The sequence below is a fragment of the Heterodontus francisci genome, chromosome 20, assembly GCF_036365525.1.
Source record: "Heterodontus francisci isolate sHetFra1 chromosome 20, sHetFra1.hap1, whole genome shotgun sequence".
NCBI classification, from domain to species: Eukaryota; Metazoa; Chordata; class Chondrichthyes; order Heterodontiformes; family Heterodontidae; genus Heterodontus; species Heterodontus francisci.
Window position 1 is genome coordinate 76,612,929 of NC_090390.1, and position 15,651 is coordinate 76,628,579.

At 47.0% G+C, this 15,651-nt stretch overlaps 1 protein-coding gene across 1 annotated transcript in view; it reads right to left on the reverse strand.

The window, feature by feature from the left end:
• Nucleotides 1-8,412: 8,412 nt before the first annotated feature.
• Nucleotides 8,413-15,651, reverse strand: part of sema4gb (sema domain, immunoglobulin domain (Ig), transmembrane domain (TM) and short cytoplasmic domain, (semaphorin) 4Gb) — a 137,061-nt gene continuing 129,822 nt past the window's right edge. Inside the window, 2 exon segments of the mRNA XM_068053048.1 lie at nt 8,413-11,961; nt 11,963-12,468. Coding sequence (XP_067909149.1) covers nt 11,590-11,961; nt 11,963-12,468 — 878 coding nt within the window. The 3' untranslated portion in view covers nt 8,413-11,589.

A 15,651-nucleotide genomic window follows, 5' to 3' on the forward strand; every position in this document is an offset into this window, starting at 1 on the left:
ACCCCATCTAGCCTATATGTGACTCCAAACCCACACCCACATGGTTGACTCTTAACTGCTCTCTGCAAAGGCCGAGTGAGCCACTCAGCTGTACAGGGCAACTAGGAACGGCCAATAAATGCCAGCCTTGCCAGTGATGCCCACATTCCACAGAATGAATACAAGAAAAACAGAGCGTGGCCTGTTGAGAAGACAGGCCCAGCTCCCAATAGTCAACCTTTCAGTTGGAACTGCCCAGTTTGCCTGACCCATAACAGACCGTGCTGAGGCAGATGATTTTTTTTCTCCCACATTCTTCCAGCTTAATGCTTGTCAAAACTGTTCAAGGTCTGGTATGCAATAGCGTTTCATCACAAAGCACTCCGCTTACCACATGACCTAGTGCTGCTGATTATGGTCAGTCAGTCATGTGTATTTAAAAAGGAATCCGACCTTCGTACTGAGAGACGACGAGGAACAGACATCAGTAAGAGCTGCTTAGAGCTGTGAAATCTGTCTGAATCAGAGTATAGTGGAATTATCAATTCTATTGTTATACTGAGGGAAAACACTAACAGGTTACATTAGTACCAACACATTGGCTTCACTCCATACATACACTCTCTGGCTCTCCTTTTCCTGTGTGTACTGGTAAATATGACCAATATTGAAAACATTTTCCAACCATCTCTTTCTCCTTTGTGGTTTGATTTCTCCTCTTACTTATTAACTTATCTCCCTGACCTCTCTCCTCCCCTCCCAGGTCCAATTCCTTCCTGTCCTTCCTACAGTAGTACATTCTTACCGTGCTCCTATTATGCCTCACCTGATTGAACTGTTAGAAGTCATCAATCAGCTAGAGTTTAGAAAAATGAGAGGTGATCGCATTGAAACTCAATAGGGTGGGTGCTGGATGTATCCCCTGGTTGGGGAATCTGGAACTAGGGGTCACAGTCTCAGATTAAGAGGTTGGCTATTTAGGACGGAGATGAGGAGAAATTTCTTCACTCTTAGCGTTGTGAATCTTTGGAATTCTCTACCCCAGAGGGCTGTATGTGCTCAGTTGTTGAGTATATTCAAGACTGAGATTTTTGGATACTAAGGGAATCAAGAGATATGGGGACAGAGCAGGAAGGTGTAGCTGAGGTTGAAGAACAGCCATGATCTTATTGAATGGTGCAGTAGGCGACTGGCTACTCCTGCTATTTCTTATGTTAACCCTCAACCATATATATGTTTGAGCCAAAACAATGAAGGTCAAGGGTTATTCGGTAATGGTATAGCAAGGAAATTACAGGTGAGCCCAATTCTGCCCTTATCTGATGCCCTGACAGATGCATTGAGGAGAAGGAACTACCAGGTAGTGCTCAGGAAGGGGATGCCTAACTGAATTGCCCTTTCCCTAGCTCAGGGGTATTGAGGTCAACCTTAGTGTCACCCATTTCCTTTAAGACCAGACAGAAGGAATCAGTCCAAAATTCTACCATAACTGAGGTCATGTTTGAGATATTCCAGTTCATACCTGGACAGGCATGTTACAATGATATGCAAATTAAGGAAATGCATCATGTGACATATTCCCCATCAAGTGCATCCCAGCAAAGAGCCTCAGGAGTGCTTGTTAAATTTTAGCAATTTAGCTTAGTCAAACTGGCATTAAAGAGAACTAGAAACTTTGAAACTGTCTTTTAATGTTCTGCGTGCTCATCAATGGCAGAGGCTGTGGTGTAGTGGTAATGTCATTGGACTAGTAACCCAAAAGCCCAGGGGATCTGGGTTTAAATCCCACCAGAGCAAATGGTGAAATGTGAATTCAATGAATCTGGAATTTAAAAAAGCTAGTCTAATGGTGGCCATGAAACCATCATCGATTGTTGCAAAAACCCATCTGGTTCACGAATGGCCTTTAGGGAAGGAAATCTGCTGTTCTTATCTGGTCTGGCTGACATATGACTCCAGATCCACAGCAATGTGGTTGACTCTTAACTGCCCTCTGAAATGGCCTAGCAAGCCACTCAGCTGTACCAAACCGCTACAAAGCCTAAGAAAAGGAATGAAACCGAACAGACAACCCAGCATTGACCTAGGCACTGGAAAAGACAAAAGCAAACCCAGCCCTGTTGACCCTGCAAAGTCCTCCTTACGAACATCTGGGGTCTTGTGCCAAAGTTGGGAGAGCTGTCCCACAGACTACTTAAGCAACAGCCTGACAATAGTCATACTCACGGAATCATACCTTACAATGTCCCTGACACTGCCATCGCCAGACCCACCAGAAGTGGCAGCACAATGGTGTGCAGTCTGGAGGGAGTGGCCCTGGGAGTCCTCAACATTGACTCCTGACCCCATGAAGTCTCATAGCATCAGATCAAACATGGGCTAGGAAACCTCCTGCTGATTACCACCTACCACCCACCCTTGATTGGAAAATCAGTGCTTCTCCATGTTGAACACCAACTGGAAGAAGCACTGAGGGTAGCAAGGACACAGAATGCACTCTGGGTGGGGGACTTCAATGTCCATCACCGAGTGGCTCAGTAGCACCACTACTGAGTCCTAAAGGACATAGCTGCTAGACTGGGTCTACGGCAGGTGGTGAGGGAACCAACAAGAGGGAAAAACCTACTTGACCTCGTCCTCACCAATCTACCTGTCGCAGATGCATCTGTCCATGACAGTAGTGGTAGAAGTGACCACCGTACAGTCCTTGTGGAGACGAAGCGTTGTCTTCACGTTGAGGATACCCACCATCGTGTTGTGTGGCACTACCACTGTGCTAAATGGGATAGATTTCGAACAGATCTAGCAACTCAAAATTGGGCATTCATGAGGTGCTGTGGACCATCAGCAGAACTGCACTCAACCATAATCTGTAACCTCATGGCCCGGCATATCCCCCACTCTACCATTACCATCAAGCCAGGGGATCAACCCTGGTTCAATGAGGTGTGCAGGAAGACATGCCAGGAGCAGCACCAGGCGTATCTAAAATTGAGGTGTCAGCCTGGTGAAGCTACAACTCAAGACTACTTGCATGACAAACAGTGGAAACAACATACAATAGACATGGCTAAACGATCCCACAACCAACGGATCAGATCTAAGCTCTGCAGTCCTGCCACATCCAGTCCTGAATGGTGGTGGTCAATTAAACAACTAATAGGAGGAGGAGGCTCCACAAATATCCTCATCCTCAACGATGGGGGAGCCCAACACATCAGTGCAAAAGACAAGACTGAAGCCTTTGCGACCATCTTCAGCCAGAAGTGCCAAGTGGATGATGCATCTCGGCCTCCTCCTGAGGTCCCCAGCATTACAGATACCAGTCTTCAACCTATCCAATTCACTCCACACGTTATCAAGAAACTGGATACTGCAGAGGCTATGGGCACTGACAACATTCTGGCAAGAGTACTGAAGACTTGTGCTCCAGAACTCGCCGTGCCCCTAGCCAAGCTGTTTCAGTATAGCTGCAACACTGGCATCTTCCCGGCAATGTGGAAAATTGTCCAGGTATGGCCTGTGCACAAAATGCAGGACAAATCTGACCCGGCCAATTACAGCCCTATCAGTCTACTCTCGATCATCAGCAAAGTGATGGAAGGGGGTGTTGTCGACAGTGCTATCAAGCGACACTTGCTCAGCAATAACCTGCTCACTGACACTCAGTTTGGGTTCCGCCATGACCACCCAGCTCCTGACCTCATTACAGCCTTGGTCTAAAAAGGAACAAACAGCTGAACACCAGAGGTGAGGTGAGAGTGACTGCCCTTGCATTAAGGCAACATTTGACTGAGCATGGCATCAAGGAGCCCGAGCAAAACTGCAGTCAATGGGAATCAGAGAAAACTCTCAGCTGGTTAGAATCATACCTAGCACAAAGGAAGATGGTTGTGGTTGTTGGAGGTCAATCATCACAGCCCCGGGACATCACTACAGAAGTTCCTCAGGGTAGTGTCCTAGGCCCAACCATCCTCAGCTGCTTCATTAATGATCTTCCCTCCATCGTAAGGTCAGAAGTGGGGATGTTCGCTGATGATTGCACAATGTTCAGCACCATTCGCAACTCTTCAGATACTAAAGCAGTCCGTGTAGAAATGCAGCAAGACCTGGACAATATCCAGGCTTGGGCTGATAAGTTGCAAGTAATATTCGCGTCATACAAGTGCCAGGCGACAACCATCCCAAACAAGAGAGAAACTAACCATCTCCCCTTGACATTCAATGACATTACCATCGCTGAATCACCCACTATCAACATCCTGGGGGGGGGGGGGTACCATTGAACAGAAACTGAACTGGACCAGCCGCATAAATGCTGTGGCTACAAGACCAAGTCAGAGGCTGGGAATTCTGCATCAAGTAACTCACCTCCTATCTCCCCAATGTCTGTCCACTATATACAAGGCACAAGTCAGGAGTGTAATGGATTGCAGTGGTTCAAGAATGTAGCTCACCACCACCTTCTCAAGGGCAATTAGGGATGGGCAATAAATGCTGGCCTAGCCAGCGATGCCTACATCCCACAAACAAATAAAAAAAAATTCACACTGCAGTGAGGTGGCAGAGCAACTCTCTTCCTTTCCACCGAAGGCAGGTGCAGCAGGTGTTTCATAAATGAACACTGTGTTTACCCGGAATATTTGGCTGCCCTCTGGCACTGGGAAATGGGCCAAGGGGTTGTGAAGCAGCTCAAGCGGTGGGTGGAAGTGTCACCCTGCCAAAGATCCATCACCATAAAGAGGCAGGCAGGAAATTCAGGGCCTGCTTCCCCCGTTCAATAATTAAGCCTTTTGTTGACTTCAGAACAGTCAAAATGTGTTACCTGTACTTTGCCTAGCTTGGATATTTGTTCGGTGGCAGATTCCATGTTTTGAAACATATTTTCAGGCTTTATTTTGTAGCCCATCAGTTCAGGATTAGTAAACGCATAACGGCATTTTTTTCTCGAAGATGTTACGAAAGTACTTCCATTTTTTTAATATTTTATTTTTTGAGGACTTGTGTCAAAACTGAAAAGATTCCATGGACGTGTTTTTTTTTTTACCAAGTTCACTGAAAGGACACTTGAGATGTTGTTTGAAAACAACCTGTGCTGGCAAACATGTGCTTTAAGCTCAATAAACAACAGAAACCTTGGTGACCTGGTGAAGATGTTTACAGAGAAGCCACATATGCATTATGGAGGTCAGGAGGTTGACTTTCTGTTTGGGGTTTGGATATTGTTTTTAATTCAGTTGGGGTGTGAACTGTTTTGAAGACAGCTGGTGTTTTGCCTGCCAAGGGAAAAGAAACCACCCAGCTCACCTCTTTCTCTACCTCTTTGAAGAAACCCTGCAAAGATCCAGCGGGGGGAGAGCTAAAATCCCTGTTGCTGCATCTCTCCTAAGAAGCTGGAGAAACCTGCCAGATTAATTCTCAACACCACCTGAAAAGAACTGCTTTAGAAAACATCCCAGTGACCCGTCTCCGTACACCCAGACGCCAGACCAAAAGGAACAACGGACTTCCTTCCATCTCTTCTCTTTTTTCTTCATTTGCAAGTATTTTTTTTTTTTGTAACAGACCTCAGCAGAGAGAATTTCTGTATTTTTGTCACTGTGTGTGAGTGCATGTGTGGAGAATTTAAAAAGGGAACTTTCATATTTCAATCTGTGTGTTAATGCTTTGCTTCACTACTGGATAAATCTTGTTTGATAATAAACTGATAATTTTGTTGTTTATTAATGAAACCTGGTTTTATTCTGGGATAAAGAGTAGAGTATATGATTGACCATATCGGTAAATGGTAAATATTTTTGAAATATATATTGTGACCTGTGGAGAAGTGGGACAAGAAAAGACAGTGCACTCCTCCCACCTCAGTCATAACAAAGAAATGAAGTAACAAACACAGTGAAGGATGGTAAATCTTAATTTAATGTATAAATGGATTTAAGGAACAAAACGGTTCCATAAATTAAGCAACTTACAAGCAGTATGTGGCCATACATTTAAACATAGAGTTATTCTTATGAATTCCAATATGGATTAGGAATAAGTAGCCCCTTACTCTCACAAGTCATTCTAAAAATATTCGTTCAACTGAGGAATATCCCACATCTCCAGGATTTTTTGCTCATTAATATGTGACATTGTGTTTTGAGGCAGATTATCATTTTCTTACAAAAAACATATTTTCCAAATTATTTTGCTCCCTCTTTCATTCTCGCTGCGTCATTTCCTTACAGGTGCTTCAATTGGTTGTTGACAGCTGTGTAGGGTTGTCTTAGTTACCCCTTTTATTACTCCCTTCTTGTGGGTTAGCACACTGCAAAGCCTCGGCCTGCTCGTCTCTCCCAATATGGCCTGGTTGAGATCAGGATATCACCATGCAGGTAATCACATCCCACCAACCAGTGACCAGGCCAGCTCGTCCAAAGAGGACTGTTTAGCAAAATAGTTAACTTCAGTTGAAATAGTTTTATTTCTCAACAACAAAAAAATGAATTAGGGTGGCACAGTGGGGTACACATTTCACCTCTGACATTTGGGTTCAATCTAGCCGGATTGGGTGAAAGTTTCCATTTGCCGTAAGAAGGGCTTAAGCAAAATGGATTTGTGTCTCCTCAATCCAGTTTCCAATGGATGGGGCCCATAACATAACGTTGGAACTAACTGCATAATCTCACGCAGAAGGTTTGTGTGGGATATAGTAAAATGTCGCGCTGGTGCACTCAAGATTCCTTGGCTACACTGCATCTCACCCTGTGTTATTGGTGATCCGTGACAGCTGCTTTATGCTGTCGCCAGGTGCCCAAGACTAGCACCGAAATTCGTCTACTTGATGTGCCCAATAAAAGCTAGTTCTTCAATAATTCCAGCAACACTATACCATGTACACAAGCTAGAACGCATGGGTTAACAGCAAGCAGAGCTCGTGAGAATTAGATTTACTTCAGGTTGCTCACTTGTTTGGGGGAACAGAGCTCAACATAAGACAAGCAGAATTTTTTTTTAAATTGCTGAAAGCGAAAGGAACTTGAATGTGACAGAGTGTAATGACTGCAATTGTGGCCCAGTCACTTCCGAGAGGCACTCGAGCTCTACGCCTCTATCATAGTGTTTATTAGCACAGCTCTTATCATTTAACAGGCTGTCAAGCGGATCAGAGAATGGTTTAACTCAGCCATTGCTGGCCAATTGACTCTGCGCCGGAGAGAATGGTGCAGAAGGGGGACTTTGTAAATAACACCTAAATGGATGGAACTTTCAACTGAAAGAGATGAAATTGAATCAGTCGCCCACTTAGTTTCTCTTTATGTTGATGGAAAGGAAAATGGCGCTGAATGGATAGCAGGCAGCTGATTCCAATAACACCCATCCCTCACCCCCTCCACCCGTCCCTCACCCCCTCCACACCACCACCCATCCCTCACCCCCTCCACACCGCCACCCATCCCTCACCCCCTCCACACCGCCACCCATCCCTCACCCCCTCCACACCGCCACCCGTCCCTCACCCCCTCCACCCGTCCCTCACCCCCTCCACACCACCACCCATCCCTCACCCCCTCCACACCGCCACCCGTCCCTCACCCCCTCCACCCGTCTCTCACCCCCTCCACACCGCCACCCATCCCTCACCCCCTCCACACCGCCACCCATCCCTCACCCCCTCCACACCGCCACCCGTCCCTCACCCCCTCCACCCGTCCCTCACCCCCTCCACGCCGCCACCCGTCTCTCACCCCCCTCCACGCCGCCACCCGTCCCTCACCCCCTCCACGCCGCCACCCGTCCCTCACCCCCTCCACGCCGCCACCCGTCCCTCACCCCCTCCACGCCGCCACCCGTCCCTCACCCCCTCCACGCCGCCACCCGTCCCTCACCCCCTCCACGCCGCCACCCGTCCCTCACCCCCTCCACGCCGCCACCCGTCCCTCACCCCCTCCACGCCGCCACCCATCCCTCACCCCCTCCACACCGCCACCCGTCCCTCACCCCCCTCCACACCGCCACCCGTCCCTCACCCCCTCCACCCGTCCCTCACCCCCTCCACGCCGCCACCCGTCCCTCACCCCCTCCACGCCGCCACCCGTCCCTCACCCCCTCCACGCCGCCACCCGTCTCTCACCCCCTCCACACCGCCACCCATCCCTCACCCCCTCCACACCGCCACCCTTCTCTCACCCCCTCCACACCGCCACCCTTCTCTCACCCCCTCCACACCGCCACCCTTCTCTCACCCCCTCCACACCGCCACCCTTCTCTCACCCCCTCCACACTGCCACCCGTCCCTCACCCCCTCCACCCGTCCCTCACCCCCTCCACACCGCCACCCGTCCCTCACCCCCTCCACACCGCCACCCGTCCCTCACCCCCTCCACCCGTCCCTCACCCCCTCCACGCCGCCACCCGTCCCTCACCCCCTCCACCCGTCCCTCACCCCCTCCACACTGCCACCTGCACTTCATTTGAAAGCTCCAGCTTAATTTTCTTCTCAATGACCAAAAGAAATTTTACCCAATCACATCACAGCAAAACAAAGTGTTTCTATATTTGCCCTGACACCTCTCAAATTCACTTAGACTGAGGAGATTTTATTTTTTGAAACAGTGTAGCTTTAAGCGTTTTGAGTGGATTATTTGTCGGAGTAGATGGAATGGGAGGAGACTTGTGTGGAGCATTAGAACCTAAGAAATAGAAGGAGTAGGCCATATGGCCATTTAATAACATAGTTAGTTTTACCCTTTCTTGTCCAATCACCATATCCCAAAATCCCCTTTGAGTCCAAAAATCTAGAGCTCTCAGTCTTCAATATTCTCAATGACTGAGCATCCACAGCCCTCTGGGGTACAGAATTTCAAAGATTCACAACCCTCTGAGTGAAGGAGTTTCTCCTCATCTCAATTGCAAAAGGCAGACCCCCCTTATCCAGATGACTGTGCCCCCTGCTTCTAGACGCTCCAGCCACAGAAAACAACCTCTCAGCATCTATCCTTCTTAGAACCTTCTACTTTCCAAGGAGATCACCTCTCCCTCTTCTAAACTCCACAGTGATTATAGGCTCATTCTACTCACTCTTTTCTCATAGGATAACTCTCATCCCAGGAATCAACCTAATGAACCTTTGTTGCACTGCTTCTAAGGCAAGTATAATACCCTTCCTAAGGTAGGGAGCCCAAAGCAGTACACAGGACACCAGGGTGGTCTCACCAAAGACCTGTACAATTGCAGCAAGACTCCTTTACTCCTGTACTCCAACCCCTTGCATTAAAGGCCAACATACCATTTGCTTTCTTAATTGCTTGCTGTACCTGCATGCTTACTTTCTGCGTTCCTTCTGAACATCAACATTTAAATTTTCTATTTAAAAGATTTTTTTTCTATTCTTCTGACAAAAGTGAATAACTTCATATTTCCCCGCATTATACTCCATCTGAGGGCCGAATGGCCAGTTTCTGTGTTGTACAACACTGTAATTCTACACTCCCAGAACTAACTCGGCAGAGATTCTGCCTACAAAACCTGTAGCTCCATTCACCGCTGATATACAAGATGACCGGGCCTTCACAGCTCTCAGACTCAACTTCAAGAACCTGCAGCTGTTCCCCACCCACCCTGTGCTTGCCTATGTTACTGGGCTAGCAACCTAAAGGGTCATGTGGCAACCACGACAAGATATCAGTTCAATATGTCGCAAGATTTGTGAGCTAGCAGCAGACAATGACCACGTTGGGTTGTCATACGAACCCAACTGGTTCACGAATGACCTTCAGAAAAGGGGTCATGCCACCATCACCACGTCCCCTCCCAACCCCCGTACCCACCATCACTTGCTCCGAAAGACTCCAGACCGCGTGCTATGTGATTGGCTTCTAAATGTCCTCAGGACGACCATAGATGAGTAATAAATATCACTTTGTCAGAGTATGCCCCAAGAACAAATGTTTAAATAATGATTAGATTAGATTAGATTAGAGATACAGCACTGAAACAGGCCCTTCGGCCCACCGAGTCTGTGCCGAACATCAACCACCCATTTATACTAATCCTACACTAATCCCATATTCCTACCAAACATCCCCACCTGTCCCTATATTTCCCTACCACCTACCTATACTAGTGACAATTTATAATGGCCAATTTACCTATCAACCTGCAAGTCTTTTGGCTTGTGGGAGGAAACCGGAGCACCCGGAGAAAACCCACGCAGACACAGGGAGAACTTGCAAACTCCACACAGGCAGTACCCGGAATCAACCCGGGTCCCTGGAGCTGTGAGGCTGCGGTGCTAACCACTGCGCCACTGTGCCGCCCCGTGCTCCCCATCACAATGTCCTCTTCAATCCCCTCCTCTTGCACAATCCAAACACCTCTGCACAGCAACCCACCTCTCACCCATAGCCTGTGGATCAGCCACTGTACCACATCCCACCACCGCAACCCCACCACCCCCCTCCCCTCCCCCACCCCGACCTTCCCCTGCTTCCCAGGTACCTGGGCCTGCCAGGCACTAAGCCTCATTAGCTGACAAATGAGCCACTGTTTATAATTTTAAAAAATCCTTAACAATATCCAAACAAGATGCTGACCTGCCCCTCCAGCACAGGAGCTCTCTTTTAAACAGAGAGGGGATGATTTTAAGAGATTATGTTTTCCCCACACATTTCCCCTTTGCTAAATGACCCCCAGAAGTGTTAGCAAAGGTGCTGTCAGAAGGTGCAAGCATTGCGTTTAAGCCAATACTCTTTAATGCTGGGCAATGCACCTCATGTGATGTGCTGACTTCATCACTTGAAGCTAATGCAATCACTCCATCACGGCCTGTAAACAGCAGTACCTCCCTACGTGTTGGAGGTACACGGCTTGAAATTAAACCCAGGTTCAGACCACGGGTAATTTGCACACAAGATGGGGATAATCTAAGAATTTCAGATGGCCAGCATGACATTTGACTGAAACGACTGTCGCGCGTGATGGGAAATCATGGTGACAACATATGATTATATAAGCATAAATATGTCTATATTTACATATCAAATGATACATATCAAATGTATTTACCATTTTCTCCCACAGCCTGGAAGTATCACTCCACAAAAAAGTCAGATTTAACGTTTGACTCACCATTGTGATTGTCCTGCCGGTATGTAGCAGCCTGCCTTTTAAGAGAAGTTTCTCCCTGGGTTACACAGGAACAGGAGGAGGCCATTCAGCCCCTCAAGCCTGTTCCGCTCGGTGGGGTGGGGGGGGGGGGGGGGGGGGGGGTCATGACATGTTCGGTTGACAAGTGTCAAAAGTTCACTTGAGTCTCTCATTTTAATCTCTTTCTGTGCCTCACCATTTTTAAGCTTCAGGCGCCTCGTGGGATTTGCATAAAATCTCTCTTTTGATTGTTATCTAAACAGTTAAATATATATTAAAGCTCAAGGGTTATTTACAGGCGATGAAGATTTTTTCGGTACACCATTTGTTTTTGAATTGTAAAAGGGCCTCAGATGAGGTGATGAAAGGTTTGGATAAAACACTAAGTAGCTCTTCCACAGTGGATTTCCCCTGAATACTGACTGAGGTAGATAATTCGGAGTTCTCTCTGGGAGGTCCCACCATTTCTCTCCTCTCCTCTCACACCGAGCTTTCATCCGGCTTCTCCACCAGCTGAGCGTGTTTCCGCTTTTCCAGCATTTTGCTCAGCTCCTCGGTGAAGGAGTGGTAATGGGGCGAGGTGGACTCCATCTCACTGGCCTGCCGCAGCAGGACGTAGCTGTTGCCGTTCATCTTCCTCAGTACATGAGGCAGGCCGGGCAGGCCATTGGGGGTGGTGGCACTGGCGGGGTCGGTGGTGCAGGAGGACGGGTCGGGAGGGAGAGGGAGTGGGGGAGGAGGCGGAGGTGGAGGCAGCAGTTCGGTGGTCGGCATCCTGTGATTACCCGTTGTCACACCCTCGCCGGGGATTATTTTCAGGAAGCGGTCGCCGGGGTAGTGGCCCGGTTCCCCCCTCCTCGGCCTTCCCCACGCAACTGCCGGAAATGTTCTGCAGCTCCACTAGCGACGACCTGGGAAGCCGCATGTTGTAGGTTCCCCTTTTGGAGGGCGAGCAGAAGAGGTAGATGGACAAGGTGGACAGGACGAAGGAAATAGCAGCCAGGACAGTGATAATTATTAGATATATGAATTCCCGGCCTTTGGAGATCTGGCGCTGAGGTGATGACGGAAGGGAAGGTGGTGAGACTGCCAAGCTTTCCATGATGCTGATGTTGTATGAGGCTACTGCGTACCTCACTCCATTTTCTTCGGCAGAGCAGCAGTATTCCCCATTGTCAGTGATCTGCACATCCTTTACCACCAATGAACCGTCTTCTTGTCGGTAGCATTTCTCATCATCGCCAAGGAGCTCCACCCCATTGAGCTTCCACCTCACGATGGCTATGTTGGAACTGAGATGGCATCGCAAAAAAATGTCCGCTCCCTTCTGCACTCTTCTACTCTTCACTTCTAAATGACCTGTGAAAAAAAAAGGGTGAAATTACTGGAATTATTAGTCCGGGCGGCACAGTGGTTAGCACCGCAGCCTCATAGCTCCAGCGACCCGGGTTCGATTCTGGGTGCTGCCTGTGTAGAGTTTGCAAGTTCTCCCTGTGACCGCGTGGGTTTTCGCCGGGTGCTCCGGTTTCCTCTCTCAGCCAAAGACTTGCAGGTTGATAGGTAAATTGGCCATTGTAAATTGTCCCTAGTATAGGTAGGTGGTAGGGGAATTGAGGGAAGGTGAGGATGTGAGAGGGTAATGGGATGAATGTAGGATTAGTATAAATGGGCGGTTGATGGTCGGCACAGACTCGGTGGGCCGATGGGACTGTTTCAGTGCTGTATCTATAAATAAATAAAATATTATTCCTGTGAGTGTCGGCGGAGCTTTGTGGGGGGGGAGGGGGGTGGGGGGAAAGAACCTTTCCAGTGAGGGAAATATTTGTATCCAGTCGTTGCTATGAAGCAATTATTATTGAGCGTAATCAGGGAAAGACTCAGTTTCTGAGTGAATGGCAGCTTTTTAGTAAACTGTCATGTTGGCACAGTGGCCACTCAGAGTGGAATGTAAGTGGACCAGCTATAACATCAGAGGGAGGCACGGGGTGGATCCCAAGGTACTTCCCCAAAGGGGAAGAATCACGCTCATGCCCTTGCAGTTTCAAGCCCTTTGAGTAGGCCCACCCTCCTGTTCCAGCATGAAGCTCTCACAGAAGAGGCTAAGCCCATTCACAAATCTTACTTCCTGTTGCCATGATTTTTGATGATGCTCTTGCATTGCCATTTGCTATGGTTAATTGAAATGTCAACATTTCCCCTTCAATTCAGCAACGTCAACTGTCACAATGTAGTTACAGCCTCTGGCCACTATGTAGTTCTGTGAAGCCTGTTTCTGAAGTGTCTCTCCCAACTGTGTGGCCACCTTGCATATAAACAAAAACTCATCTTCATTCACTGACTATATGTAACAGGAGGGACAATTAACTGTAAATACATCTAGTGTGTTAATTACTGATAACTGTGCTTTCTCTCAAATGAGGGAGCTATCTTCCCCACCTCTGCAGCAATCGAGAAGAGTTCATTCATCAAACACCACGGAAACTGTCCAGTGGGAGCAAAACTCTACCTTCTCTTTCTTGGCACCTGATTTTAACTTTCTTCATCAAAAGGAAAAGTCGCATTTCGGGCAACCAAAAGTATATTAAACGGTTCCTGATTTCACTGCTGAATGGCCCATCTCTGACATTATGTCCCTTTGTTCTTGATTCCCCTAATCACAGGAAATAGTTTCCCTGTACCTACCCTATCAAATTCTTATTATTGGATGGGTCAAGTTGGTGAGAATAACTTGATCAGTTCGGGCAACTAAACAATGAAATTATTGTTAAATCTGCAATGCAAAGCTATTGAATTATTCCTTCCTTGGCAGGTTAGACTGTGCAATGTCAGTATTAGAAAGTAAAGAAAGACTTGCATTTCTATAGCGCCTTTCAGGACATCCCAAAGGGCTTTAGAGCCAATGAAATACTTTTGAAGTGTAGTCACTGTTGTAATGTAGGAAACATGGCAGCCAATTTGTGCACAGCAAACTCCCACAAACAGCAATATGAGAATGACCAGATAATCTGTTTTAGTGATATTGGTTGGGAGATAAATATTGGCCAGGACACCCGGGAGAACTCCCCTGCTCTTCTTCAAAATAGTCTTTTACGTCTACTTGAGGGTAGACAAGGAATAGGGCACTTTTTACACTTTTTATCAGGAACATGCACTCACTGGTTTGGTACAGGACACAATAGATGCAGAGCAAAGCCCCTTTTTCTCTGACCTATTAATTTTAACCCCAACCTCAAAACGGCACCCGGTAATATAGTGACATAACAATCTCAATCCTCACCCTCCATCCTTATGATCAATCTGAGTAGGTTTAACATACTAATGCGAAATAGTGTAAGATTATGACAGATTTTTGTTCTCGTAGATTCAGTGCCAACCAGGGCCTGCCTTAACTTACAAGAAGAGATTAATATGCATAATGCACATATAATTGACAAATGAATTTCAATGCAGGTATTTTGGTATGAAAAATAAAAAAGTCACAGAATCACAGAGCTGTAACAGCACAGAAGGAGGCCATTTGGCCCATCCTGTCTGCACCGGCTCTCCAAGTGAGAAATTCACTTTGTTGCATTCCCCGCCTTCTCCCCAACAGAATCACAAAATTGCTACAACTAGAGAAATTGAGAAAAATTCATCAGCTCTTTGAGCCCACTCCTCCATTCAATGAGATCAAAAGGTCACATATTACTTGGAAAATACGAATCTAAATGGGGTGCAGGAACATAGGGATCTGGGAGCACAAATATACAGATTTTTAAAAGTAGCAATGCACATTAATAAAGACATAATAAATGCAAACCAAGCATAGGGTTCATTTCTAGAGGGATAAATTTAAAGTAGAGAAGTTATGCTAAACTTGTATTGAGCCTTGGTTAGACCACAATTGGGAGTACTGTGCACAGTACTGGTCACCATATTATAAAATGGATATAGAGGCATTGGAGAGGGTGCAAAACAGATTTGCAAGGATGATACCAAAAATGCGAGGTTATATCTATCAGGAAAGGATGAACAGTCTGGGACTCATTTCTCTTGGAAAGAGAAGACTGAGGGGTGGCCTAATAGAGGTCTTTAAACTTAAGGAAGTTTTTGATAGAGCAGACACAGGATGAGTGTTTCCACTTGTGGGGAAGAGCAAAACTAGTGGCTATTAATATAAGATAGTCACCAAGAAATGAAAAAGGAAATTCAGAAGAAACGTCTTTACTCACAGACTGGTGAGAATGTGGAACTCGCTACCACAGGGAGTGGTGAAGCTGAATAGTATAAATGCATTTAAGGGGAGACTAGATAAGCATATGAGGGAGAAGAGAAGGTCATGCTGATAGAGTTAGCTGAGGAAGAATGGGGGAAGGCTTGAGTGGAACATTAATGATTGGACTGAATGGCCTGATTCTATGCTGTATATTCTATGTAATTTGACTTGGGACCCCCAGAGTGAAGGAAGACACTAGAACCTCATTTTCACTCCAGGCAGTTGCGTTGAAACGAGGTCTGGGCAGCAATAGGTTAAAATGCAATATTATCATGAATAACTGCTTT